Source organism: Saccopteryx leptura, chromosome 6 (assembly GCF_036850995.1).
Source record: "Saccopteryx leptura isolate mSacLep1 chromosome 6, mSacLep1_pri_phased_curated, whole genome shotgun sequence".
NCBI lineage: Eukaryota > Metazoa > Chordata > Mammalia > Chiroptera > Emballonuridae > Saccopteryx > Saccopteryx leptura.
In genome coordinates, this window is record NC_089508.1 from 153,455,697 (window position 1) to 153,482,969 (window position 27,273).

The 27,273-nt window shown below is 46.2% G+C and overlaps 1 protein-coding gene across 1 annotated transcript in view; it reads right to left on the minus strand.

Moving 5' to 3' along the window:
- Window positions 1-23,516, minus strand: part of COL23A1 (collagen type XXIII alpha 1 chain) — a 432,478-nt gene extending 408,962 nt beyond the window's left edge. The window contains exon 1 of the mRNA XM_066341986.1: window positions 22,972-23,516. Coding sequence (XP_066198083.1) covers window positions 22,972-23,253 — 282 coding nt within the window. The 5' untranslated portion in view covers window positions 23,254-23,516. The remainder of the gene's footprint in view (window positions 1-22,971) is intronic.
- Between the last annotated feature and the right edge of the window lie 3,757 nt (window positions 23,517-27,273).

Genomic DNA, 27,273 nt, shown 5'->3' on the forward strand with positions numbered 1-27,273 from the left:
AATGAAACCCTTTCTGCGCACCGCCTCCCCACGCCCTCCCCTGCGCGCTGGCAGGAGGACCCACGCATGCGCTCCATGGCCACCAGCAGCCAGAGAGGGCGGCATTTCCCAGCCTCTCATTTAGCATTCTTTATTCTTAGACCCCAGGATGGTGATCATGGTGAGAAGAGGACAGCAGATATAAAGTATTACTATCAAGATTACTGAGTACTTATGCGGCAGATACTGTGCCAACAGATGTTATCTCATTTCTTCCTCCCAATAACCCCAACGAGGCTGAGACTACCATTATACCCATTAACGGATGAGAAATTTGAGACTTAGAGAAGGCACTATAAGTGTCAGTGCTGGACTTGAATCTTGCTATCAACTATGTCCAATCACAAAGCAAGACAACCTTTGCTTATAAGCAATTTTCATGTCTAAAAAAATGTTACCAAAGCTGCTTTTATTACCTGACCAGTGGTTGCACAGTGGAAGGTGTCAACCTGGAACACTGAGGTCCTAGGTTTGAAATCCAAAAGTCGCTGGCTTGAGCACAGGCTCGCCAGCTTGAGTGCAGGATCAACAACATGGCTTGAGCCCAAAGGTCACTGGCTTGAAGCCCAAGGTCCCTGGCTTGAGCAAGGGGGTCACTGGCTTGGCTGGAGAACCCCCCGAACCACCATAAAGGCACCTGTGAGAAGCACTCAATGAACAACTAAAGTGATGCAACTATGAGTTGATGCTTCTCATCTTTTTCTCTTCTGATCTCTCTCTAAAAAAAAAAAAAAAACCAAACCAAACAAAAAATGAAACCTAGGCCATACAAAAGGACAGAAATCAGATCAGTGGGAGGAGATGTGAGGGTTATGAAACTGTTCTGTGTGGGGCTGGGAAGGTAGAGATATATGACACTATGGATTTGTCAAACACTTTGGCCTGTACATCACCAAGAATGAACTTTAATGGATACAAATTTTAAACAAATCAATCAGGATGCTGGAGAATCCCAGGATGGAAGGTAGGCTGAGACAAATGAATCTAACTATAAAAAATTAAACGATGCAGCCTCACTGAGGGTGGTGGGGAAAAACATGTAGCTGACCCAAGTAACTTTGCAAAATGGTGTTTCTGTTGAAAATTGTAAGGCTGAAGACCAAAGAAACGTACATGGTTGCTACTAGTGGGTAAAGTTGTTTCTCACTAGGGACAGAGTAGCAATTTTGAAACTAGTTTACATATATATTGGGGTTGAACAAATGAGTAAGGAAACTCTGGGTAATAAAATCCAGGTTCACTGTCCAAGAAAGAAGTTATAAATAAGCAAAAGGGGAAAGCTAGAATGACCATGTGGTGCTGAATTAGTTATAGGATTGTTATGAGGTGATGTGTATGTGTACTGACAGACCCATACGGAAATAACTACAGGTGTGTGTACATAGAAGGGTGAACATACAGACAGATATATCCTGCTGTCTGCAGAGAAGCCCTACTACCATTGACCCCCCAGCAGCAACAAGCACACTCAGCACCTGGATCTTGGTTTCTAAATATCATTCTCCAATAAAAGGAACCATCTCCTAGGAAAGATGGCTGATACTAGGGCCAAGGCAGGAAAAATTTGAGGAACCTGGAGTACCTTGTGCCAGGAAAGTAAGGAAGTGCTTTTAAAAAAGAGGGGAGGAGTACATCAAAGAAACACAAAACTGACTTGAAAGAGCTCAGAATGGCCAAAAGTGGAAAAGTTAAGCAACAAAATAAATAATGTAGTATTGGATTATAAAGAATAAATTAAAAATCCATGAGTCCATAATGATATAAATGACTGAATAAGTAAATGAGGAGAGACAAATCTTCCTTACAGAATTCTAAATAATACATGTTGATATTTCCCTCTCCAGAAGACAGAGCTAAATTCCCCTCTCCTTGAGTGTGGGCCCAATTTAGTGACTTACTTTCAAAGAGCAGAGTAGGGAAAGGAAAAGAGTACCCTCCAAACAGAGAACTCTGGCAGGTACCACTTTAACCAAGTGACCAAAGCTAATGTCACCAGTGATAGGTCGTGTTGACATCATGCTATGATAATGGCAATCTATTTTAGTGTTTATTCTTCCTAAAACATGTATAGCCTAGTAGTCTAATCATGAGAAGTACTAGACTAGCCCAAACTGAGGTATTTTTTACAAAATACCTGACTTGTCTTGAAATTGTCAAAGGCATAAAAATCAAGGAAAGACTCAGAAAGTGTCAAAGATGAAAGGAGACATGACAACTAAATGCAATATGGTATCCTGGATGGGATCTTGGAACAGGAAAGGATGTTAGAAGGAAACCTTATAAGATCTGAGTAGAGCCCATAGTTCACTTACTCAAACGGGCAGCAGATGGTCCTGGCTGGCTGGCTCAGTGGTTGAGCATCAGCCTGGCGTGTGGATGTCCTGGGTTCGATTCCCAGTCAGGGCAGGGCAGGAGAAGAGACCATCTCCTTCTCTGCCCCTCCCCCTTCCCTCTCCCTCTCTCTCTCTCTCTCTTTCTGTTTCCCTTCAGCCAAAGTTCCATTGTTCAAGCCCATTGGCCCCGGGCACTGAGAATGGCTACATGGACTCTCCACCTCAGGTGCTAAAAAATTAGCTCAGTTGCGAGCATGGCCCCAGGATGGGGTTGCCAGATGGATCCTAGTCAGGGCACATGTGGGAGTCTGTCCTGTCCTCTCATTTGGAAAAGAAAAAAAAAATATGGGCATCAAAGCCACAAAGTCTCTCACCAACTATTACGATATAACTTTGTTATTTTTTTTTAATTAATTTATTTATTTATTTATTCATTTTAGAGAGGAGAGGGAGAGAGAGAGAGAGAGGAGAGACAGAGAGAGAGAAGGGGGGGAGGAGCTGGAAGCATCAACTCCCATATGTGCCTTGACCAGGCAAGCCCAGGGTTTCGAACCGGCGACTTCAGCATTTCCAGGTCGATGCTTTATCCACTGCGCCACCACAGGTCAGGCTAACTTTGTTATTTTTTATAATAGATATTCTTTTTTAAAAAATTGAGATAAAATTCACATAGCATATAAAATTAGCCATTTTTGAGTGAACACTCAGTGCCTTTTGGGGGAATTATAATATTGTGCAACCACCCCCTTTCTCTAGTTTCCTAAATCTAGTTCCAAAACATTGCCATAACCCCAAAAGGAAATCCTGTGCCCATTAAGCAGTTGTTTCCTATTCCTCACTCGTCCCAGCCAGTCTCTGTGGACTGACCTATTCTGGATATTTCATATAAACACATATGTGAACTTTTTTGTCTGGTTTCTTTCACTTAGCATGGTTTTGAGATACATCCATTTTGTATCATTCCTTTTTATGGCTGAATAATATCACATTGTATCTTTATACCACAATTTGTTTACCCATAAATTCATTGATGAATATTTGGGCTGTTCCATCTTCTGAATATTGTGAGTAATGCTGTTATGAACAAAACATACGTATATGTATTTGAGTATCTGTTTTCAATTCTTTTGGGTATATACCTAGGAGTGGAATTGCTGGGCCATATAGTAATTCCACATTTAATGCTTTAAGGGCCTATCAAACTTATCCATGGTGGTTGAACCATTTTACATGCCTACCAGCATAGTATGAAGGTTCCAATTTCTTCCTACACTCACCAACAGATCTTAGTAGATGTGAAGTGGTATCCCGCTATAGTTTTGATTTGCATGTCTCTAATGACTAATAACGTTGAACCATTTTTCATATGCTTGTTGACCATTTGTATATCATTCTTTTGAGAAATGTATACCCAATCTTTTGTTCATTTTTAAATTGGGTTGTTTGTCTTTTTGTTACAGAGTTGTAAGAATTCTTTATATATTCTGAATACTGCAATACTGCATCTACATCAGATATATGAAAAAATATATATTTTTTCAAATACTTTCTCATATAATCTGATCTATTCTTTTTTTTAAATTCTTATTTATTGATTTTAGAGAGAGAAGAAAGAAAAGAGAGATTCACATGTTTGAATCCTGCATGTGCCCTGACTGGGGATCAAACCCACAACCCTGGGGTATTGGGACAATGCTCTAAGAATCAACTCAGCCACCTGGTCAGAGCCAGGTCTATTCTTTTTTTTTTTTTTTAACTTGCTTAGTTTTTTATTTAAATTTTATTTAGAAAATTAGATTTAAAGGGGTGACATTGATGAATACGAGAACGTAGGTTTTAGGTAAACATTTCTGTAGCATTTGAATTGTTGATTATGCTGTGTGCCCATCACCCAAAGTCAAATAATTTTTCGTCACAATATATTTGTCCCTCTTTACTCTCTTCCAAGAAACCCCTGCCCCAGTAACTACTTAACTTTTATCTATTCCATGAGTCTCAGTTTTATATCCCGTCTATGTGTGAAATCATACAGTTCTTAGCATTTTCTGATTTACTTATTTCACTCAGTATAATCTTCTCAAGATCCATCCATGGTGTTGTAAATGTCACTATGTCATCATTTCTTATGGCTGAGTAGTATTCCATTGTATATATGTACCACTTCTTCTTTATCCAATCCTCTATCGAGGGACTCTGGTTGTTTCCATGTCTCGGCCACCATGAACAATGCTGTGGTGAACATGGGCTACATGTATCTTTACATACCAATGTTTCTGAGTTTTTGGGTATATACCCAGTAGAGGGATTGCTGGGTTATATGGTAGTTCTATTCTTTTTTTTTTTTTTACAGAGAAAGAGAGAGAGTCAGAGAGAGGGATAGACAGGGACAGACAGACAGGAATGGAGAAATGAGAAGCATCAATCATTAGTTTTTCATTGCGCATTGCAACACCTTAGTTGTTCATTGATGGCCCTCTCATATGTGCCTTGACTGCGGGCCTTCAGCGGACCAAGTAACCCCTTGCTCGAGCCAGCGACCTTGGGTCCAAGCTGGTGAGCTTTTGCTCAAACCAGATGAACCCACGCTCAAGCCGGCGACCTTGGGGTCTCGAACCTGGGTCCACGGCATCCCAGTCCAACGCTCTATCCACTGCGCCAGCGCCTGGTCAGGCGGTAGTTCTATTCTTAATTTTTGAGAAACCACTGTACTTTCTTCCATAATGGCTGTACTAATTTGCACTCCCACCAGCAGTGAATGAGAGTTCCTTTTTCTTCACAGCCTCTCCAACACTTGTTATTACCTGTCTTGTTGATAACAGCCACAGATCTATTCTGGATCAGAATTCTAACCACCTCCAACAAAGACACAACATGGGTGTGTTAAAACATCTTGAAAACTGGAGGTGGTGGGAGTAGTCCTGTGGTTTCATGCTGGTCCTTACACCTGTCTTTGTTGAGAGCTTGTTGATTAATGGTAGGATATTGTTACTAATACATTTGACCTGGTTCTTTTTAGTTAATAGTAATTATATTTGTTTTCAATTACTGAGTAACAAACTGCCATCAAACATCAGTTTAAACCAACACAAATTTGCTCTTACAGTTTCCAGGGTCAGAAGTTTGGACACAGAAGAACTTGGTTCTTTGCTCATGATGCTGAAATCAGTGTGTCAGCTAGATGTTTCTGGAGCTCTGGGTCCTCTTTCAAGCTCATATGGTTCCTTGCGGTCTAAGGCCCTATTCTCTTGCTGGCTGCTGGCCAGAGGCTGCTCTTGGCTCCCAGAGGCCACTCCGAGCTCCTTGCCACATGCACTCCTCCACACACTCCCCCATGCTTCAAATATCTCTAACTTCAGGAAGGATCCAGGCCCTTTTAAGGGCTGAGTTGAGTAAGTCAGGTCCACCAAGGATAAGCTTTGTAATTAATTCAGTTAATTGACTATTAACTCATTAATAGGAGTGATATTCCATCATAATAACAGGCTTCACTTCTGCTCCAGGGGAGGGGAATATACACAGTGTATGTGCCAGAGGATGGGAGTCTGGGGGCCATCTTAGGCTTCTGCCTGCTAGAGTATATATTAAAATTAACTTCTTAATTTTGACAAATGTATTATGGTTACGTACACATAACTGGTATATGTTTTTATGAATCTAAAATAATTCAAAAAAATTTTAAAGGCTACATAATAGATTTTTACTTCCAGGCAAGATGGAATAGCAATGACTAGATTTACCTCCTACCTAAAATAACATCAAAAACTCAAACAACTGGCCTGTGGTGGTGCAATGGATAAAGTGTTGACCTAGAATGTTGAGGTTGCTAGTTTGAGACCCTGGGCTTGTCTAGTCAAGGCACATGCCATAAGCAAGCAATGAACAACTAAAGTGAAGCAACTTTAAATTGATACTTCTCGTTCCCTACTCCCATTTGTAAAATCAATAAATAAAATCTTAGAAGAAAAGAACAACAAGGGTTCAATTTTGCCCTGGCCGGATAGCTCAGTTGGTTAGAGCATCCTTCCAAAGTGCAGATGTTGCCAATTCGACTCCCAGTCGGGGCACATACAGGAACTGGTCAATGTTCCTGTCTCTCTCCCCCTCACTCTTCTTCAAATCAATAAAATAAATATTAAAAAGAAAACCCTCAAACAACTACAACAAAAATCCATAAATAAAATATATGACATCATGGTTTTGAAGACATTGGTATCAAAATGGAAAAAGGAATGATTTTGAGACACAGAAAACAAAGGCTCTAGCTTCCTGCATTGGGAACATTGCCAGGCTGTGTGGCTCAGGAGGAGGACATACCTGGCTGCCTTCTGCAACTGAAGAGACAGAAGAGGAGTCTAGGATGTCAGGAAGTTCAGGTCTGCAGAGCAGTGGGTCTGAGGGGTGAGAGCTGCACGTAGAGAACCACAGAGCTCTGGCAGGGTCCTCTGGGTATTCAGCAGAGCATTGGTCAGCACATGTGTGTGAGGAAATGACCTGACACCAAGAAAAGAACCACCCAGAGGATTAGTGAACAGTGCCCAATCTCACACGGGACTGGGAAGATTGCCTGTCAAACACCAAGTAGAGTACAAGCAGGGGCATGCATCAGTAGTAAGGAGTAATCAACCTCAGGTAAAACACAGCTTTGGTCCCAGCCAATGGGTCTTAAAAACAAGATCCAAAAGGATCAAACTATTTCAAACTAACTTAACTGTGATACAACAAAGCTCATGAACATAGAAAGAATACAAAAATATCTAGCACCCAATGAGGTAAAATTCATAATGTCTGGCCAGCAAGAAAATAGCTTCCATAATGAGAAGAAAAATCAATTAATTGAAACTGACTCACAACTGCCACAGATGTTAAAATTAGCATACAGACCTTAAAACAATAGCTGTAACTACACTGTATATATTCATAAAATAAAGACATCAAAAATATTAAATGACCTGCCTGACCAGGTAGTGGCACAGTGAATAGAGCGTCAGACTGGGACACAGAGGATCCAGGTTCAAAACCCTGAGGCTCACCAGCTTGAGCCCACGGTTGCTGGCTTGAGCAAGGGGTCACTCGCTCTGCTGTAGCCCACCCCCATCAAGGCACATATGAAAAAGCAATCAATGGACAACTAAGATGCCACAATGAAGAAGTGATGCTTCTCATCTCTTCCTTCCTGCCTGCCTGTCCCTATCTGTCCCTCTTTCTGTCTCTCTCTGTCACACACAAAAAAACTAAATGACCTAAACTGAAATTATAGAGATGAAAATTATTATGTCTGAGATGAAAAAAAAATAGGGTAGAGGGGATTAATGGCAGATTAGATATTGCAGAACAAAAGATTACTGAACTGGAAGTCAGTAGTAGAAACTATCAAAAATGAACACACCAGGAATTTTTTTTTTTTTACAGAGACAGAGAGAGAGTCAGAGAGAGGGATAGATAGAGACAGACAGAAATGGAGATAGATGAGAAGCATTAATCATTAGTTTTTCGTTGCGACACCTTAGTTGTTCATTGATTGCTTTCTCATATGTGCCTTGACCGTGGGCCTTCAGCAGACCAAGTAACCCTTGCTCAAGCCAGCGACCTTGGGTCCAAGCTGGTGAGCTTTGCTCAAACCAGATAAGCCTGCACTCAAGCTGGCGACCTTGGGGTCTCGAACCTGGGTCCTCCACATCCCAGTCCAATGCTCTATCCACTGTACCACCGCCTGGTCAGGCCACACCAGGAATTTTTTTAAAAAGAAAAAGAGCCCTGGCTGGATAGCTCAGTTGGTAGAGCATTGACCTGAAGTGCAGATTTGATCCCTGGTCAGGGCACATACAGGAACAGATCAATGTACTTCTCTCTTTCCCTCTCCTTTCCACTCTTTCTATAAAATCAATAAAATAAACATTTAATAATAATAATAATAATAAAAAGAGAGAGAACATTCGTGACCTTGGGATTTCAAGTGTCTTAATGTTCCCTGAAGGAGAACAGAAAAAAAATATTTAAAGCAGTAATAGCCAAAAACTTTTTCAAACTTAATGATAACTATAAACGTACATATCCAAGGCATATCATGAATTTAATTACCTAAAACCAGTGATAAAGGGAAAATCTTAAAAGCAGACAGAAAAAAGGCATATGGACTAATGAACTTTCCTATACTGCTGGTGGGAATGTAAAACAATACAATGGCTTTGAACAACAGTTTGGCAGTTTCTTAAAAAATTCATCCTACACCTATCGGATGATCAACCATTCCACTCTAAGATATTTATACCCAAGAGAAATGAAAGTATATTCCATATAAAGACTTGTACATGAATGTGCATAGAAGCTTTGTAATAGCCAAAAACAGGAAACAATTCAAAATACCTCAACAGGTGAATGAATAAACAAATTATGAGATATCCTTATAATAATATTTAGTAATTAAAAAGGCACAAATGATATATACAAAAGTATCAATGAAGCTGTCAATAATTATACTGAATGGAGGAAACCAGACCCCTCTCCCCCACAAAAAGCAGTGCATGGTTCCATTCATTAAAAATTCAACAAACCGCCTGACCAGGTGGTGGTGCAGTGGATAGAGCGTCGGACTGGGATGCAGGTTCAAGACCCCGAGGTCGCCAGTTTGAGCGTGGGCTCATCTGGTTTGAGCAAAGCTCACCAGCTTGGACCCAAGGTCGCTGGCTTGAGCAAGGGGTTACTCAGTCTGCTGTAGCCCCACGGTCAAGGCACATATGAGAAAGCAGTCAATGAACAACTAAGGTGTCACAACGAAAACTAATGATTGATGCTTCTCATCTTTCTCCATTTCTGTCTGTCTGTCCCTATCTCTCTCTCTCTCTCTCTCTCTCTCTCTCTCTCTCTCTGTAAAAAAAAAAAAATCAACAAGCCTGACCAGGCGGTGGTGCAGTGGATAGAGCGTCGCCAGGACACTGAGGACCCAGGTTCAAAACCCAGAGGTCTCCAGTTTGAGCAGGCTCATCTGGCTTGATCACAGGCTCACCAAGGTAGGTTCGCCAGCTTGAGCATGGAATCAGACATGATCCCGGGTCTCAGGCTTGAGCCCAAAGGTTGCTGGCTTGAAGTCCAAGGTCACTGGCTTGAGCCCAAGGTCTCTGGCTCGAGCAAGGGGTCACTGAAGCCCCCTGGTCAAGATGCATATGAGACAACAATCAATGAACAACTAAGGTGCTGCAGTGAAGAATTGATGCTTCTCATCTTACAGTCTGTCCCTGTCTGTTACTACCCGCCCCTTCATGTGCACTAAATAAAAAAAATATTAGCAAAGGCCCTGGTTGGTTAACTCAGTTGGTTAGAGTGTTGTTCTGAAACAAGGTTGAGGCTTCACTCCCCTGTCAGGGCACACATGGGAAGCAACCAAAGAATGCACGAATGAATGCTTCTCTTCCCCCACCACTCTTTATCCCTTCCTCTCTCTAAAGAATAAACAAATACAAACCCTGGCCAGATAGTTTGGTTGGCTGGAGCATTGTTCCAATGTGGAAATTGCTGGTTCAATTCTCGGGTCAGGGCACATACAGGAGCAGGTCAATGTTTCTCTCTCTTTCTCTCTCTCTTTCTCTCTCTGCCTTTCTCTCAAATAAAATTAACAAAATGGAAACTAATCACTTGTGATAGAACCAGTAACACTTGGTGGCAGGCAGGGAGAGATGGAAGGGAGACAGGAGGAAACTTTTCAAGATGATGAATGTGTTCACTATCTTGATTGTGGACATGGTCTCTCAGGTGTACACACATTAAAACATCTAAATGTGCATTTTAAATATGTGGACTTAATTTTATGACAAATATACCTCAAAAAGTCAAAAACAAAAACCCCCAGGTAATGGCCCCCACAGGCTTGGCCAGGGCTGTGAGCTGGGGTTCTGGGCTCAGAAGCCCTCGGGTCACCACACCAAGCTTCAGGTGAGCCCCAGCTGCGTCAGGTAAGCCTTGGCTGCGTCAGGTGAGTCTTCACTGCGTCAGGTAAGCCTTGGCTGCGTCAGTTGAGCGAGAGTGCCTAGCCCCGTCCAAGCATTTGGCAGAAGCTCAGGAATTTTTCTCTAAAGAATGTGGGTTTAATCAGGGACTCCCGTTGACACACGGAGTCAATCTCTTCCAAACCACATTGACAAACATTTCTTCAGTGGTCCTTGCTCAGTCCCAAAATACATTAGCATGTTTTCAAAGGGTTGGTCTGCAAACAAAATGCAATTCTTCAGTAATCCTTATTTTGTCTTCCCAGTCCTTGTTTTTCAAACACACTTCACTTTCCATGAAACCTGCCTTCTAGGGTTCAGCACCCTGGTCTGACAAAGGAATCCCATCATCGCCCCCATAAAGGAAATGGATGGTTTCCATCATGGCTTTAGATCTGCTAAGAAGAGGCTTCTGAGCCTTCCCCACACCACGGCCAGTCTTCTCCAGGGGCCCAGCCACCACGATGGCTGGTTTAAATCCCCATACTGAGGTCTACCTGCTTCCTGCTGCCCGGGCCTGCCCACAGGGTCTGGAGCTTCCCCCCGTGTATCAAGTCGGATTAGATGGTATTATGGCTGGTTGAATTGTGTCCCTCTAAATTCATGTTATAGTCCTATCCCCCAGTCCTTAAGAATGTGACTATTCTTGAAGGTGGGGTCTTTAAAGTGGTAATTAAGTAAATGAGATTATTTTTGATATCCACTGTGACTGGTATCCTTAAAAGAAGAGGAAGTTAGGAGACTGACACCCAGAGGAAGGCCACATGAAGACATTAGGAGAAGAGCCATCTGCAAGCTGAGGAGAGAGGCCTCAGGAAAAAGCCTCTGCTGACACCTTGCCCTGGACTGGTAACCACCAGCACTGTGAGGAAAAAAAAAAGTCGTATTTTTGCTGTTTAAGCCTCTCAGACTGTGGTCCTTTGTTATGGCAGCTCTAGCAGACTGAGATGGGGTCTCCCAGAGACTTGTCCCCACCCTCACCTCCCTCAGTCCCCACCGACCCCAGGGGAATAAAGTGCGAGGCACTGGGGACCTGGAGGACTTGGATGCTGGGCCAAGGGAGGACTTTCACTGTGTAGGCTTGGGAGGCATTGAAGGTTGCTGAGAACGGGAGGGAGACACTGTTGAGAATATGACCGGCCTGGGGGTGGGGGCACAGAGTGGCAGGACTGAGACAGTCAAAGAAGTAATTATTTCAAGAAGGGCCCACAAATAGGGCCAGAAGAAAGCCCATCACCATCCTGCAGGCTGCGTGAGAAGGCATCTCTTTCCAGCTCAGCTCATTCAAAGCCAGGCCTGAGGTGGGAGCCTCCTTACAGGAGCGGGAAGGGGACTGTCGCTGGGGAAGACCCCTGGCACTGAGGCATACAGTCCTGGCAACCACCTGATTGCCAGGATTAACAACGTGGGGAGTGCGTGAGAGGGGGCTGACAGTTCCCTCACTGTCATTGTCGGGGCAGCCTGGGAGGGGGGCAGCACCCCATTTTCAGAGAAGTGCCAATGAAGTGCACTTCCCCAGAGGCGGAAGCTGAGGCTTGGAAAAGCCCAGTAATGAGTCCAAGGTGGTGTGAGTGTGTGGGCCCAGTGGAGGCTCTCAGGAGGCCGGGCGGGGACAGCTCCTGAGGTGAGGGATGAGCTCAAGTCTCACCCTTCCCACTTCCTTCAATGGTTCCTGCATGTGCACATGCACACATGTACACGGCCATACACCCCCACATGCACACTCATATTCACAGACATGCTCATACACACATGTGCACATGTATATGCAGTCTCACACAAGGCACTCACATGTGAGCACACTCACACGTGCACTCGTATGTGTGCGTGCACACATGTTGACATGTGCACGCACATGATCTCATATGTATGTCCTGACACACACACCCTCAAATCCCATCGCTAGGTGCACTCGTCCTTCATTTGCACCGCCAGCTGGTCTGGAAACGGTGCTGTGGCTCACAGCCCAGACGTCACACAAGAAGGCACAGTAAATAGATGGACAGACTCTGCTTTTTGTGCGTGATGATCCCCTGTGGAGGCCCAAAGTTGAGTCGATTTTATTTAAACTGCCTTCTAAAGCACCAGAATACATTGTAATTGCTTCATGATTTGTTTCACAGCTCAAAGTTGGAAGTGAATTCAGTTTTAGAAGTTGACATTACGGATTTGAAAGCGCTTTTCCCCCACAGATCTTGTGGTTACATCAGAAATTAAAGTTTTCTCATTTACCAAGTGAACTGAAGCAGATGTATGAGGCCTCTAGTTTACCAGTTACCCATGAACATTGGGGAAGTTTGTGCCATATTGAATAATCACAAAAATGTGCAAACCTATGTATTAATCAAAGCACATTTACTAGGTGTTTGAAGCTCTTTCACAATGAAAAAGCTGTGTAATAATTTTCATGACTAATTAGATTTTTGTATTGGTCATAAATGTGAATTTTTTTATTTAAATGGAAAAGTTCCTTCTGCTAAAATGAGAGACTGAAAAAATGGGGTTATGAAGTTAACTCAGTCTTTGCTTTTCTTCAACAAGCAAGTCACATTTCTCTGTCACTGACTGGAGACAGGATGTGTGTTAACACTTTTCTTATTTTTCTGTGTGGCCATAACAGGCTGGCAGAATCCCAGTGTTCAAAGGATCATAAGGTCAGCCATGTAATCAGGGGCTTCCCCTCTGATGAGCAGACACAGACATACCTTCCGGATTCAGTCAAAGAAAGCATTCTAATGAGAACAGCCATTTTCAGGATGTGTATGGTGTGCTAAAGCACATCAGACTTATCAACATGTTTAATCCCCACAGAAACCTCAGGGCAAAGATGGGAATGCCTGTTTAACAGATGGGCAAACCGAAGGCACACAGCTGGGAAATGCTAAGCTGAGAGGTTAGTCCAGGTCTGTTTAAAGATAAAGGCCTTTTTTTATTTTATGTTTTAGAGAAAGAGAGGAAGGGAGGGGAAGAGAGAGAGAGAGAGAGAGAGAGAGAGAGAGAGAGAGAAAGAGAGAGACATTATCAACTAGTTGTTCCGTTCAGTTGTTCTATGTAGTTGTGCGCTCACTGGTTGCTTCTCCTACGTGCCCTGGCCCCCTGACGGGGGATGGAACCTGCAACCATGGTGCACCAGGACAATGCTTTATCTACTGAACCACCTGGCCAGGGCCTAAAGCTAAAGTCTCCTTATCCGCCAGCCTACCGGTCTGTCACCTACTGAGGACATCCACATTGATAGAAAAAGCTGCTGTAGCTGCTCCAGGCTAAATTACTGCTTCCCCTGGGGACTGGGGACAAGGAGTCAGGTTACCCAGGTTCTGGCACATGCTGCCACCTGGGGCCAGTCATGCCCTGCTCTAGGAAGGGGAAGCCCTCTCACAGGGGCTGGGGGCTGGGCTGGGGGTCCTTTCTCCCAGGGCAGGCACGAAGGGGTGAGTTCACAGTTCCCCTTATTCCTCTATGAGTGCACTGCCTTCCTTTAAAATGACATTTGCAAACATTTCTTCCAATAGTTCGTGCTCAGCCCTAAAATGTGTTTCCCAATGTCTTCTCAGTGCCCGTGCAAACCATTGAAGATTATTACTAATCCTACTCATGGAGGAAATTGAACAGAGAGGAAGTGGAAGCTGCATGTAGCCTCCAGAGAATGTTCTCTGAGTGCCATTTGCTCACAGAACTGGGAGCCATTGCAGGACCGCCTAGTGCGGCTCAGGAAGGTTTCCGCACTGAAGCAGCAAACGAGGCGAACTCTGAGATGACATCTTTGGAATTTTTACAAATCTTATTTTCAGAATTTTTTTTTCCCAAAGTTAGAAGCGGGGAGGCAGTCAGACAGACTCCCACATGTGCTCAACCAGGATCCACCTGGCATGCCCACCAGGGGGCGATGCTCTCCCCATCTGGGGCGTTGCTCCGTTGCAGGGAGCCATTCTAGCACCTGAGGAGGAGGACATGGAGCCATCCTCAGCGCCTGGGCCAACTTTGCTCCAATGGAGCCTTGGCTGCAGGAGGGGAAGAGAGAGACAGAGGAAGGAGAGGGGGAAGGGTGGAGAAGCAGATAGGCGCTTCTCCTGTGTGCCCTGACCAGGAATCAAACTCAGGACTTCCACATGCCAGGCCGACGCTCTACCACTGACCCAAATGGCCAGGGCCAAGGATTTCTTGATTATCCATTGCTTTCTGTTTTAACAACAAATCCAACTGAAATACAATTTCAAGCAAAAGTTGGAGTGAATCCACTCTGCTCATCAGAGCTTGAAGCATGACTTCACAAAGGCATGACAGTCGCAGACTCAACAGGAAGATAAACGTGTATGTCATGAACAAACTTGGATGTTCCAAAATCAAAATAAAAAAACAAAGCCCTAAAGACATTCCTCTATAAGCAATTACTCGTTGTCCTAAAGAATAACAGAAGAGGCCCAGGCCAACCGGTTCAGTGGTAGAGGATAAACCCAGTGTATGGAGGTCCCAGGTTCGATTCTTGGTCAGGGTAAACAGGAGAGGTGACCATTTGCTTCTCCACCCCTCCCTGTTCTCTCTGTCTCTCTCTCTTCTTCTCCTGCAGCCATGGCTCAATTGATTTGAGCACATCATTTCTGGGTGCTGAAGATGGCTCCATGGACTCTCTGCCACAGGCACTAAAAATAGCTCGATTGCGAGCACTGGCCCCAGATGGGCAGAGCATCAGTTTCAGATGGGGGTTGCAGAGTGGATCCTGGTTGGGGCACATGCAGGAGTTTGCTCTGTATCTCCACTCCTCTCATTTAAAAAAATAAAAAGAATAACAGAAGAGACTTTGCCCACAAAACCACTGGTTGTACCATTATCTGTACCAGCAGGAGTGTGGAGATGGCCTAGAGGATGCGGATCCCATTGACGAGATCCTCCACAGTCATGAAACATGACCATAAAGACTGTGTAACACCTGCAACAATATTTATGATGTTAGGTTGAAAACTATACAGGGATAAGCAGTGTGCATCCTCAGTAACAATGAGGTAAGCGTAAACCTGTTCGTGGGTAGAAACTGGAATGAATGATGCCAAACGTTAGACACTGTAGTTCTTGTTTTAGGGCGGTGGGGTTATCAATAACCTCATCATATTTTAAATCAACATACATGTTGGTCATTTTTTTTCTTTTTTTTTTTTTTGTACTTTTGTATTTTTCTGAAGTTGGAAATGGGGAGGCAGTCAGACAGACTCCCGCATCCGCCCAACCGGGATCTACCCGGCATGCCCACCAGGGGGCGATGCTCTGCCCATCTGGGGCGTTGCTCTGTTGCAACCAGAGCCATTCTAGCGCCTGAGGCAGAGGCCACAGAGCCATCCTCAGCGCCTGGGCCAACTTTGCTCCAATGGAGCCTTGGCTGCGGGAGGGGAATAGAGAGACAGAGAGGAAGGAGAGGGGGAGGGGTGGAGAAGCAGATGGGCGCTTCTCCTGTGTGCCCTGGCCAGGAATTGAACCCGGGACTCCTGCATGCCAGGCTGACGCTCTACCACTGAGCCAACCGGCCAGGGCCTGTTCATTTTTTTTTAAGGAGGATGGGGAGGAGTTGCTGTGCTGGCATGCTATTTCCCAACACTGGGTCTAACATCCTTAGTAAAGGAGGTGGGAGCTGATGAACATGTCACGGGTCCAAGAGAAAAGGGTCTATACCTGCTCTGCTGCGAAGAGCAGGGTTAAAAGAATTCCCCCTCACCAACACCAGCACTGCCTCCTGGTGGGGGTTAGGGTGAGAGAAAGGAGAGGAAGCTGCAGAAACCGGTGGTGAAGGAAAGCATCTCTCTGAACTTGAAGGACTAGGTCAATGCCCAGTGGGGCCCAGGGCTCAGAGTGCACCTTCTGCTGCCCCAGCGAGTCCATCTGGCCTCCCTTCTCTGCCCTGAACCACAACTCCTCTGACAGCCTAAGGAGTGTTCTCACCTCACATGCAGAGAACTGAGGCTCGGGGCCACACAGCCAGCAGGCAGCCAGTGGCCGCCCTAGACTGAATGCTTGTGTCTCCACAAATTCCTATGTTGAAAAGTAATTCCCAAGGTGATGAGGTTCAGAGGTGGGGACACTGGGCAGTGATTAGGTCATGAGGATGGAGCCCACAGTGGGCCCCACAGAGCCCCCTCGCCCCTTCAGCCATGTGGGGACACAAGGAGAAGACGGCCATCTATGAGCCAGGAAGTGGGCTCTGACCAGACACAGATTCTGCTTAGTGCCTTGATCTTGGACTTTCCAGCCTCCAGAACTGTCAGAACTAAATGTTTGCTTTTTAACAAGCAACCATGAAAAATAAATGTTTTGCTGTTTTCTTGCCACCCAGTTATAGCAGCCTAAATGGACTAAGACAGTGGCCTTCTGACTCCTTGTCCAAAGTGTTTCCTCTTCCAAAGTCAGGTCCCATGCAGCTCCAGGCAAGGCTGTGGCAACCCCCAAAGCACACCCAGCTTCTACTCCAAGTCACTAGGACTCAGGGTGCCCCCAAAACTCCTCAACCAGGCCAGGGGAGGAGGGCCTCCTTCCTCATAAGAACACTCCCTGGGAGACCAATACGGGTGGGCAGAGGAAGGTGTGCCTGGGACCCGGTGGCCCCGACTTGGGGCGTGTCCACACTGCTGTAGGCTGGACACTGAACTCACACAAAGGGTGGAGAGTATGTGCCGACCCTTCTCATTCCTCCCTTCCAAGGCACCCTACAAAGCTGAGGGAGCCCAGGGTTGGCCCTGTGTGCCCAGAGCAGGTCACTGCCCCACCTCAGACACATTTCGTCCTCCACAGAACAAGGACAACAACCTCCGTCTTCCGTATCTCATGAGGCTGTTGTGGGGAAGTGTTAAAATCTTAATTTATTAAATTCACATTTTACAAGCGCATTATATTCAGAGAAAAATACAGATTTTCTGTATTTTTCTGCCACAGATAAACCCAAATGTATCAACATATATAAATGCCTACAGAACAAAACCTACAACTTAACTGCCCATCTCATTAGATCAAAAATCCTCTATCTGGATTTCAAGCCACTGGGTAGGTATGTCTCCAGAACGTGGCTCCAGCTTGTTGCCCAAGCCTCTCTCACATCATTCCTCAAGACAGTTGTCTGATGGTTGTCTCCTCTTTCTTCTAATAACAGCACTCTAAATTGTCCTCTGGGACCATCGTCCACTCCTGGTCCTTTCAGCTTCTGTGAGGTTCACACATGGGACACAGGGAACCCGAGCAGCCGAGCTGTTCTTGGGGACCAGTACAGGGCTTCCATACTGGTCACTGCAGTGAACTGGGCTTCCTCCAGGGCTGCTAGCAAAAAGCAGCTCTGATGCTGAGGATGCGGCTGCTCCTGGGAGAGTGAGGGCACCCTGAGCACTGTGGAGCTAGTGCAGAGAAACACAAAGCCAAGGGACCGAGCAGACAGTTCTCTGGATCTCTCAGTTACTCAAGCTAATCAATTCCCTTTTTAATTTAAGCCAGTCTGAGCTGGGGTCCTGTCACAGTGCTATTTGAAAGTACAAGGATCCAACGGCATCTGGAAAGGCTGACTCTGAGATACCTGGTGACGGTAAAAGAGACATCCTGCTCTGGGGATCGTAAAAAGGATTGAAGGGTCCTAAGGGTACATGAAAAGAATCTGAAGGCCATGATGAGGCTGCTGAGAGAGCCAAGAGCGCCTGCGGCGGAGGAGGCAGTGGGAGCTGCAGGCACACCTAACGGGTACAGAGCCCCACACATGGCTCCGGTGCACTGATCCCCTTGGTCCTCGGAGCACCTGGGCCAGTGGCCTTCAGCCTGAGCAGCCTCCTCCACTCACTGCAGCGTGATGAACAAATATTTCCATCCCTTGTGTACGCCGTGATTTTGGAAAAGCTGCAAAGCAGACCCTAGAGTGCCATCCCAGCCAGTCACTATGGAATCAGAACAGCACCTGCTTAAGGGTTAAAGTCCAAAACTGCAAAGCATAAGATTGTGTCAGAGAGACTCCCAAGCACCACAATGGTGCCTTCAACTATGGCTGGAGGCAGAGCTGAAGAGCAGGACCCTGAGGGAAACAGACACTGTGTAAGAGCAGGACCCTGAGGGAAACAGACACTGTGTGGCTGAAGAGGGTTCCCAAAGCACAGAGCTTGGGAGACACTGTAGTGGAAGAGGGTTTGGTTATAAAAACTGTGGCAGGTCAGTGGATGGCTGCCCTGTCCTCCTCGGGATAACACTTTATGGCAACCACTAACACTGTTGGCTGCTCCCCAATAGCCATTCCCAGCCTTCTTTCCTCACAAAGCCACAATTCTATTCCACTGGCAATGTGCCCAGCCTCAGGGGATGAATCAAGATTGGCCAACTCCATTACCCTTGCCAGTGACAGGATAATGGTGATCATGGGCCCTGGCCCTGGCTATAAGGGAAGTCCGCCAAGAGATTGGAGCTCTCCCCACAACTCAAATGAGAAAGCCTCTCAAGGACATGACTCTTTTTCTCGCCTCCTTCTTTTCTACCGGGGCTACTGTGAAGCCACATGCTTGGAGTTGTGGCAGCCATCTTGTGATCATGAGGAAAGGCCAAGAGAATGACACTATCTGGCACCCATTGTGGTCAAGTCACTAAACTAACCCAAATTCTCCTGAATGACTTCCAGGCTTCCCTGGTTATGCAAGATAATTCAATGACTGTATTGTTTACACAAATGCAGGTATTCTGTTACCACTAAGAGCACCTTTACTGACCAACACTTCCTTCTATGTTACCTTCTTTGCTTGTCACTGCCCAGGCAGTTGTGACCATCACGTTAGGGAAGAGGAAGCTGAGGCTTATGAAGCTGAAGAGGTTAGACGACAGCTAGTAAATGGCAGCCCAGAAACCCTCCTCTGCCTGCTTGAGCACATGCATCCAGTTCAGATGCCCAGTGACAGGTGCTACACATCTTCAAAGCCAATATGTAAAAGTCCAACTTAACAATTAAATAATATTTTTGTGAAAGGAATGCCCTAACAGTTGGCTCATTCTAATCATGCTGCAATTATTATTATCAAGTTCTCCCAAACTGTTGCCAAAAAAAAAAAAAAAAAAAAAAAAACAAGGAAAAGAAAAGAGCAGAAAGACAGTGAGTATGCCAGGAAGTATTGGACAGAAACTTTTTTGGTTAGGGAGCCAGGAAACATCAAGGGAACAAATGCAGCTATCCATCTCCAGTTATGTCTCAGGGACACAAAACTTGGCCTCTTTATTAAAATGTACACCACAGAGCAAGTCCAGGCTGTCACAGAGGCTGAAAACCCTACAGTTGATTCTGGGTTTGACAGGAACAACCTAAATAGATATCTGATGGCAGGGAAGGGAAAGTGCTTGAATTTTACCTTTAGTCTCTGGGTTTTTCCTTGTTTTCAAACTGACTGTTCCGAACAATGGAAGACCAATAGCCAACAATAAATCCATTGAAAGCTGGAAATGATCTCTTCTGAACACAACTAAATGTTTCTTTCATCCTTGAATTAAACTTTTAACTGCAGTAAAAGTCAAGCTTTTGTAATATTGTCACTATAGGTATAGGTATAACTCCTGGGGGTTTATTAGCTAGGCAGCCTTTTTAAAGTACCTTAAAAGCATAATATCAGATGCCTGTTTTGCATTTATATTTTTGAATCATACTTGAAGATACTATTGTTAATGACTCTTCCTCAGAAATCTTGTTTTTCTGTTTCAAAACCATTTATCTTATTTTGTAACATGGAAAGGTCGTTAATAATCACCAGTTAACATGGATGTTCCTCCATGTAGAAGCTACAGCTTCTACATGTACACTGTCGGGCACGTCAGCCAGTCCCAAAGAACTTATTTCACAGTTCTGTTCCCAAGGGAATAAAGATAGTGGGTCCCCTATTAACAATGGCTTTTGTTGGCATATTTAAAACAAATTTTTTCTGACATGAAAGTGGTGTGTGGTTGGCAAGGATTTCTCTTCTTTAATTTGGATGTGGTTTCTGCCGCCACACTCTGAATACAAGCTTGTTGGTAAAAGGACAACCTGTAGGCACAGTCACAGATACAACCACTTCAGCTTGGGCTTAAAAAGGCTTCACTGAGAACACACTGGAACTGAAAAACCTGTTCAAGTACAAGTGCTCTTTCCCTAAGCTATTTTCAGCTCAATATTTATTTGTCTTTCACATCTAAGAGTTCAAAAAAATATCTTCACATCTACTTAAAGCCAATTACCAGCTCACCATTATGTGCCTCCTGTGGCCCTTCCTCTCTGCCAGGGGCTCTAGGGCCACCAGCCAGGCCATGAACTTTCCTCACCAGTGACATCAAGAATGGGTAGAAGCAACCTGACCAGGCGGTGGCACAGTAGATAGAGCATCATTGGACTGGGACGCAGAGGACCCAGGTTCGAAACCCTGAGGTTACAGGCTTGAGCACAAGCTCATCTGGCTTGAGCATGGGCTTACCAGCTTGAGTGTGGGGTTGCTTGCTTGAGCCCAAGGTTGCTGGCTTGAGCAAGGGGTCACTCGCTCTGCAGTCAAGGTACATATGAGAAAGCAATCAATGAACAACTAAGGTGCCGCAACAAAGAACTGATGCTTCTCATCTCTCTCCCTTCTTGTCTGTCTGTCCCTACCTGTCACTCTCTCTCTATGTAAAAAAAAAAAAAAAAAAAAAAAAAAAGAATGGTTAGATGCAGGAACAGTCTGGCCTTGGGAGACAGATAGATACCTTTTCACAGGCAATGCTTAAAGAGCCAGAAACTCAATTGCGAGTGCATCCATGTCAAGGCACCTCTGATGCTTTGCTGGGAGGAAGAAACCAGCCAGTTAGGACTCAGAGCACAGACTCCTCAGACTCCAAGTTTAGTTAGTTAGTAGCAGGGTGTGCTGAGATCTGTCCTGTGCTAATGCCAGGATGCTGCACAGTACAGGAAATCTGAAGGGGAAATCCCAAGGTTCAAAATGTTCCCTTTGCCTTTCTAATGCAGAGATGGACAGGGAGAGAGAAAGAGGGCGGGGAACTTGGTGAGGGAGCTAGGAGGCCATCACTCTGTCCCTGCTGACTCCTGCAGTTCAGGGCTTGGGGATCTTCACTCCTCAGAAGTGGCTGCTTTCCCAGGACCCCTACCCTCATTAAAACAAACACAATCTGCAAGTTCCTTGCAAAAGGTCTCCTGGGATTTCTGATTTACTTCATCCGGGTTTGTGGTTTATTTTTACTCAGAGGGCCCTCCTACTCCAAAGAACAGCCACAGTTCTAGCACTAACAGGTAGACATCTTACCGGTCCTCCATAAATCAGTTCAACACCCCAGTTTCTAGGGATTTGCCAAAAGATAATGGGCTACAATTATGAACCCATCACTATGAATTGCCAGCAGGACTCTGGAGAGGTTTCTGAAGTCTGCAGACACCTTCCAAGAGAAAAGAGGAAATCATTTCCCAAAGCAGTGATTTTGCCCCAAAAGTGCTGAAAATATAGGTATGGTGAAGTAGGAGGTGAGATGCAATCTTCTCCCATTCTCACAAAGATTCCAAATAAATTTAATGATGGCTAGAATGCCGAATACCATATTCGAGACCACAGCTCCACACAGCTCCGGGGATTGGTAGTAACAGGCCTGCCCTCCCTCTCCTCTACCCAGAAACTGCTTTTCATACTACGGCTGAAGATGCCCCCCTGGGCGGGGCACTTGGGAGCCTCCTTTCCTAGGAGGAGGAGAACAGCTCAGACCGAGGCATGCCGTCCCTGAAGTCAGGGACGCTCTGGCCAGCCCAGCCTCTCTAGCCCTATGGAGAGGCACTGCTTCATAAACGTCCAGGGCTTTGATGAACATGATGGGTGAGGGCTTTCAGGACCCAAGTGTGGCTCCTGCTCTGAAGGCACAAAGCAGCAATTGTAGAAAACACTGAAGTACTATTGCCCAGGTGGCATCGCCAAGGTGGCACTCCTTGAAATTGAAATCTAGGTTTTCTTTCCTTCACTCCACTGATCCGATGTGAGCATCCCTTCGGTCTACGGGTTGCACGGAGTCCGCGCTCAACCGCAGCAGCCCCGGAGCACAGCATCTCCAGGATGGAGCGGCTCAGAAACCAACTTTCCTGGGGGTGGTGGGTGCGCAGGCTGGGTTGACCAGATCCCTTCAAGGTCCCGGCTCTCAGGTCTGCCTCCTGAGGTCCCATGCCTCTCCAGGTATATCTGCATTGGGAACAGCAGCTGCTCCCGGTGATGAGAGTCACCCTCCACACACTTCCCGCAAGAGCCTTTCCATTATGTCGGCACAGATGAGGAGCTCAGCACCCAGCGCAGGAGGGAAGGGACCGGTCCGAGCGCAAACACACGTGGATCCTCTCCCTCACTCTGCATGTCCCCAAAACGGCCCTTCTAACTCCCTTTTTCTACGGCCGCTGGCCCTGGAACGCGACCTTGAGGCTCAAGTGGAGACAGCAGGACCCTTCGGGGTCTGCACACCTCCCCTGCCCCCGCCCCCATGCAGGCCGCCAGGATGGACTCGCACGCACAGAGCGCCACAGAACCGGAGGGTGAACCCTCCCGGGGAGAGGACCACACTGCCCGGGGCTTCCAGTGCACGGAAGTTCCCGCAGGTCTCCACACACCCTTCCCGCGCACCGCCTCCGACCCACGCCTTACCTCGCGCAGCAGGCGCTCCAGGTGCGGCTCAGCCCAGGCGGCCAGGGATCCCGGGGGTCCGGTGCGCCGCAGCAGCTCCCGTTCCTCCTCTAGCGCTGCCACCCGGCCCTGCAGCGCAGCCGCCTGGGCGCCCAGCAGCAGACAGGCGGCCGCTGAGCCCACGGACAACAGCAAGCTCAGCGCGCTCACCGTCCAGGCCCCCGCTGCTGTCGCTGGGCGGCCCCCGCCGCCCGCCGTGCTGCCCTTCCGCGTATCCCCGCCGTTGCGCTCGCCCAGGCTCATGGCGAGATCTTCGCGCTTGTGCTGTCCGAGGGGGCGGTGCAGAACTGGGCTTGCACACTGAACGCGCGGGGAGCAGGCAGAGCTCGAAGCACGAGGTCGGCCCGGCACAGGACTTGGCCGCCAGGCAGCAGAGGATCGCGGCGCACGCCCCCTGCCCCACTGCCAGCTCCTCTACAACGGCCACTTTGGGCAGTTTCCTCTATGCAGATAAACTCTGCCAGAAAAGGAGCCGGGACCCACCCAGGGGAGGAGCAGCCCGGCCAGCCCCGCGCAGCGAGGGGGCGGGAGAGGAAAGGCAGCTGGCTGCTCGGAGACCCCGCGCACGCCTGGCGGACCCTGCGTGCAGCGCGCACCTCCGCCCACAGCTGCCCCGGGCTGCACCCACTCCCTTCACGACTCCCCAACACGGGCTCTCACTGCGACCCCAGGAGGTCTGAGGTGTGTCCACAGACTCGGTCTTTTGCAGCCTCCACTTCCACCCTACCCCAGCTGAAGTATCATTAATGCCTGGCAAAAATTCCCCTAAACTTGTGAATTAACCTTTCTGACGTTTTTTTTTTAAAAGGTCAAAACTTCCAACCCTGTGTAAAACTTAGTGAGTCCGCCCTGGATAGCACCTTAGCGCCGCTTGGTGGCGGAAATTGATCTCTGCGTACTCACATTAGAGACTGTCAGTATCGAGATTGCGCCAGGCAGAAAGATGCCTCTTAAAATCCTGATTTCTCTCCATTTGTTATGTGCCAGACATGTGGTGCTGGAAACACATTGTAAGACTTGTCCCTGACATAGAGAGAGCCTTCATTTTAGAAAATTGAGACTAAAACAAATGGAAAAGATAGAGAAAAAGAACTGTAACTTCTGTTGAGCTGATGGCTTAATTCTGTAGTAGAAACACAACTTGGTGAAAAACAATAATCGTATGTGATTATGCTGCAAATGTACATCACAGGGTTAAGGTTAGAAAGCCTGAATGATAAGAGAGTGGCCCTAACAGTGTTTTCAAGAAAGGGGAGAAAAGCTGTAAATCAGGTGGGGTTCTCTGGTCCCTCAGATTCCTACGAAGCATATCTGTACTCTAAAATGGGTCCCGAGTAACCCTTCCACTAAATCCTCTAACACTCAAATGAAAACAATAAGCTGCTAGCTTCGACCTTTGTAGTTTGGGAAACTCCACAACTGTTTTTGAGAAAAAGAAGTGTTATACATCTATCTTACATCTCTTGCTCTCTGGGTATTTTTAGGTTATTAATTTTTGTGGAGAGATCACTTACCTTTTAAAACTGTTGGGTAAACTGGAATTACATTTAGGTGGCTCTAGACAGGTACTGGCACCGTGCACAGTGCTATAACCTAGTGTATGCCCCATAAATAATATGAAAAATACTTGCTAAGTAAACTGTCTACTCTGAAAAGGCCAACACCGTATTATACTACACTTCATTCTTATCGCAAACATACCGGTGAACTGCCCACCACTAACCATGTTACTGCACTATGTTCACTATGTTCCAGAAGCTTCTGTATATCGAATAAGCCAAGCTCACTGGCCTCTGCTCTTGCCTACTAAATCATTCTTTGGAATACCCTGCTCTGAGATGTTTGAACAAGCTCCTCTTTATCATTAGTTCAAAGTCTCAAGTCCTCAAATCTCACCGCCTGCGAAAGACTGTCCTAGACTGCCCAATCTAACATGGCTACACCTCAGTCCTCTTTAGGCTAAATCAGGGCATTTATCACTATTTGAATTACCTTTTTATTAACTGTATTTCCTTTGTCTTGTTCACCACTGTTTTCTCAAAGAACAGAACAAGGTCTGGCACACTGTTGGTGCTTAAAAATATTTGTCAGGTGAATTAAGGTAAGGTAAAAATTACTTATTACTACTATCTACAACTCATTTTAAAAAGCAAGGAAAAAATATCCTGCTTTGTGTCTGCTAGGGCCCTAGAAGGAACAGATGACATCCTCTGACTGAAGACAGCCTGGACGTGGAGACACTTTACAAAGCAGGGCAGACTAAGGGATGAAGGGATGCCAATGAGATGCTGATGAAGCACCCTGAGGTATCAACAGTAGGAGGCCACTGCCACCCCTGGCAGAAGAGGCCAGGGCAGTGAAGTGCCTCGAGGCCAGACCCTTTGACCATGAGAGACCACCTCTTCAAAACCATGATTAGGCAAGTTGGGAGCTGGGATATGAATAATCTCTCCTGTGTTCTTGAGAGGACAGCCCAGGCATGAAGAACAGATTTGGAGAGGGAAAAAATAAACTCACCACATTACCTAACATGCATATAGCACTCACCACAGTCAGTCTAGCTGCTGCTGCCTCGGAATGGCTAACCTGTCAGCAACAGGTGCTAATCTTCACAGTGACCAACAAGCCACTTGGGTCAGCAGTTTATCTCCCAAGTGTGGGCTTCTTTCCTGTCTGCACAGCTTCAGCCAGCCCCACTACCCTCTGACAGCTTGACCCACAGATATGGATCAGAACTTGACCAGGGGACCCCTTAGAGCTAAGGAGCTGTGGGAGTGAGCCCATGACCATGAGATCCACTGGCTGAATTACACCTGCAGCAGTCAGGAGCCAGCCTCACAGCCAAGTGCAAGTATCACAGGCAAGACTCTAAAAATGCCATCTTTCAGGATGTGGAACATGCATTAAATCAGGGACCTCTGTATGATGCTGTTCCCAGCAATACATGGGCCCAGGAACAAGTGGTACAAGAGTAGCCCCACTTACTGTCAGTCCCCATGACCCTTGGAGGGATTCTGTACTTACTCTGCCAACTGTGGGCTCTGCATGGTTGGAGGTCCTAGTTTGCAAAGGGGTTACACTCTTGCCAGGGCACACAGCAAGGGTCCATACACACTATGGCTTCTACCTAGGGCACTTTGAACTCTATGTCCAGGGACCTGAAATCAAGGAGTCACCATTTTGGAAGAGTTAATTGACCCTGATCAGCAGGAAGAGGCAGGCTTTTTTATAGCGAGAATACGGACTATGCGAGGAATCTCGCGACACGCCTCTGCTCCACTGTAACTGTGAAAGCAGTGTGCGTCAAGCCTGTCTGATGACTGATAAAGGCTCAGACTCTTCAGGATAAAAGGGGCATTGTAAAATATTTTACAAAAAAGGGATTATTTGGGTCAGATAGGGCTGACAACCGCTGCAAAAAAAAGAACAAAAACAAAAAAATGTAACTAATGTTCATAATGAAAAGGTTCAAACATGTTCAAAATGCTCTGTTTAAGGCCAGGGTAAGTTGTTTTTTTTTTAATTTACAGTAAAAATGGTTAAGTTACGGTTTACAGGGATAAGATTCAATTCCCTGAGAAAACTGTTATGAAGAAAAGGCAGTGCGCCGTGGTAGGGAAGACCCCAGGCCTTGACACAGTGTGACGTCCAATCCTGGTCCCACAGTGCTCCCACCTGCTACTTCAGACCCCAGGCTCTAGTCTGTAAAATGGACGTGTTGACAGGGACTAGATTTACTCTATCTGAAACAAGAAAACTATACAAACTGTATGAATAGAAGCTTACAAGACACTAGACTCCAGGCGATGAAAAGTAGTGATCCTTAGGAGATAGGAAACAAATGAAGGGAGCCCAAGGATCACCCCAGCTTATTCTCTGGAGAGGTTTTTCCAGCCCACAGTGCAGGGACGGGCACCCAGGCAGAGCCACCCTGAGGTGAAGACAGAGAGCTGCAAGACCCCAGGAAGCCAGGGAAGTTCGAGTTTGAGGGGAGTGGAGAGAGCTGAGAAAATGTTTCATTTGAGGTCATCAGCTTATAAAATGACCTGAGGCCAGGAAAGAACCACCCCAAGGCATTAGACTCTGCTCATTAGAGGAAACAATCCTCACAGCGCAGGGCCAGGCATAGTTCTTCTGACCAGCCAGCATGGAAAACCTGGTAGTTCAATGGGCATAGTACTCAGTGCCTTTGCCAGTGTAGTTGGGAAAAACCAGCCCCAAACACAGCCTTGGTCCTGCTTAAGAAAGCTTAAAAGCGCCTGA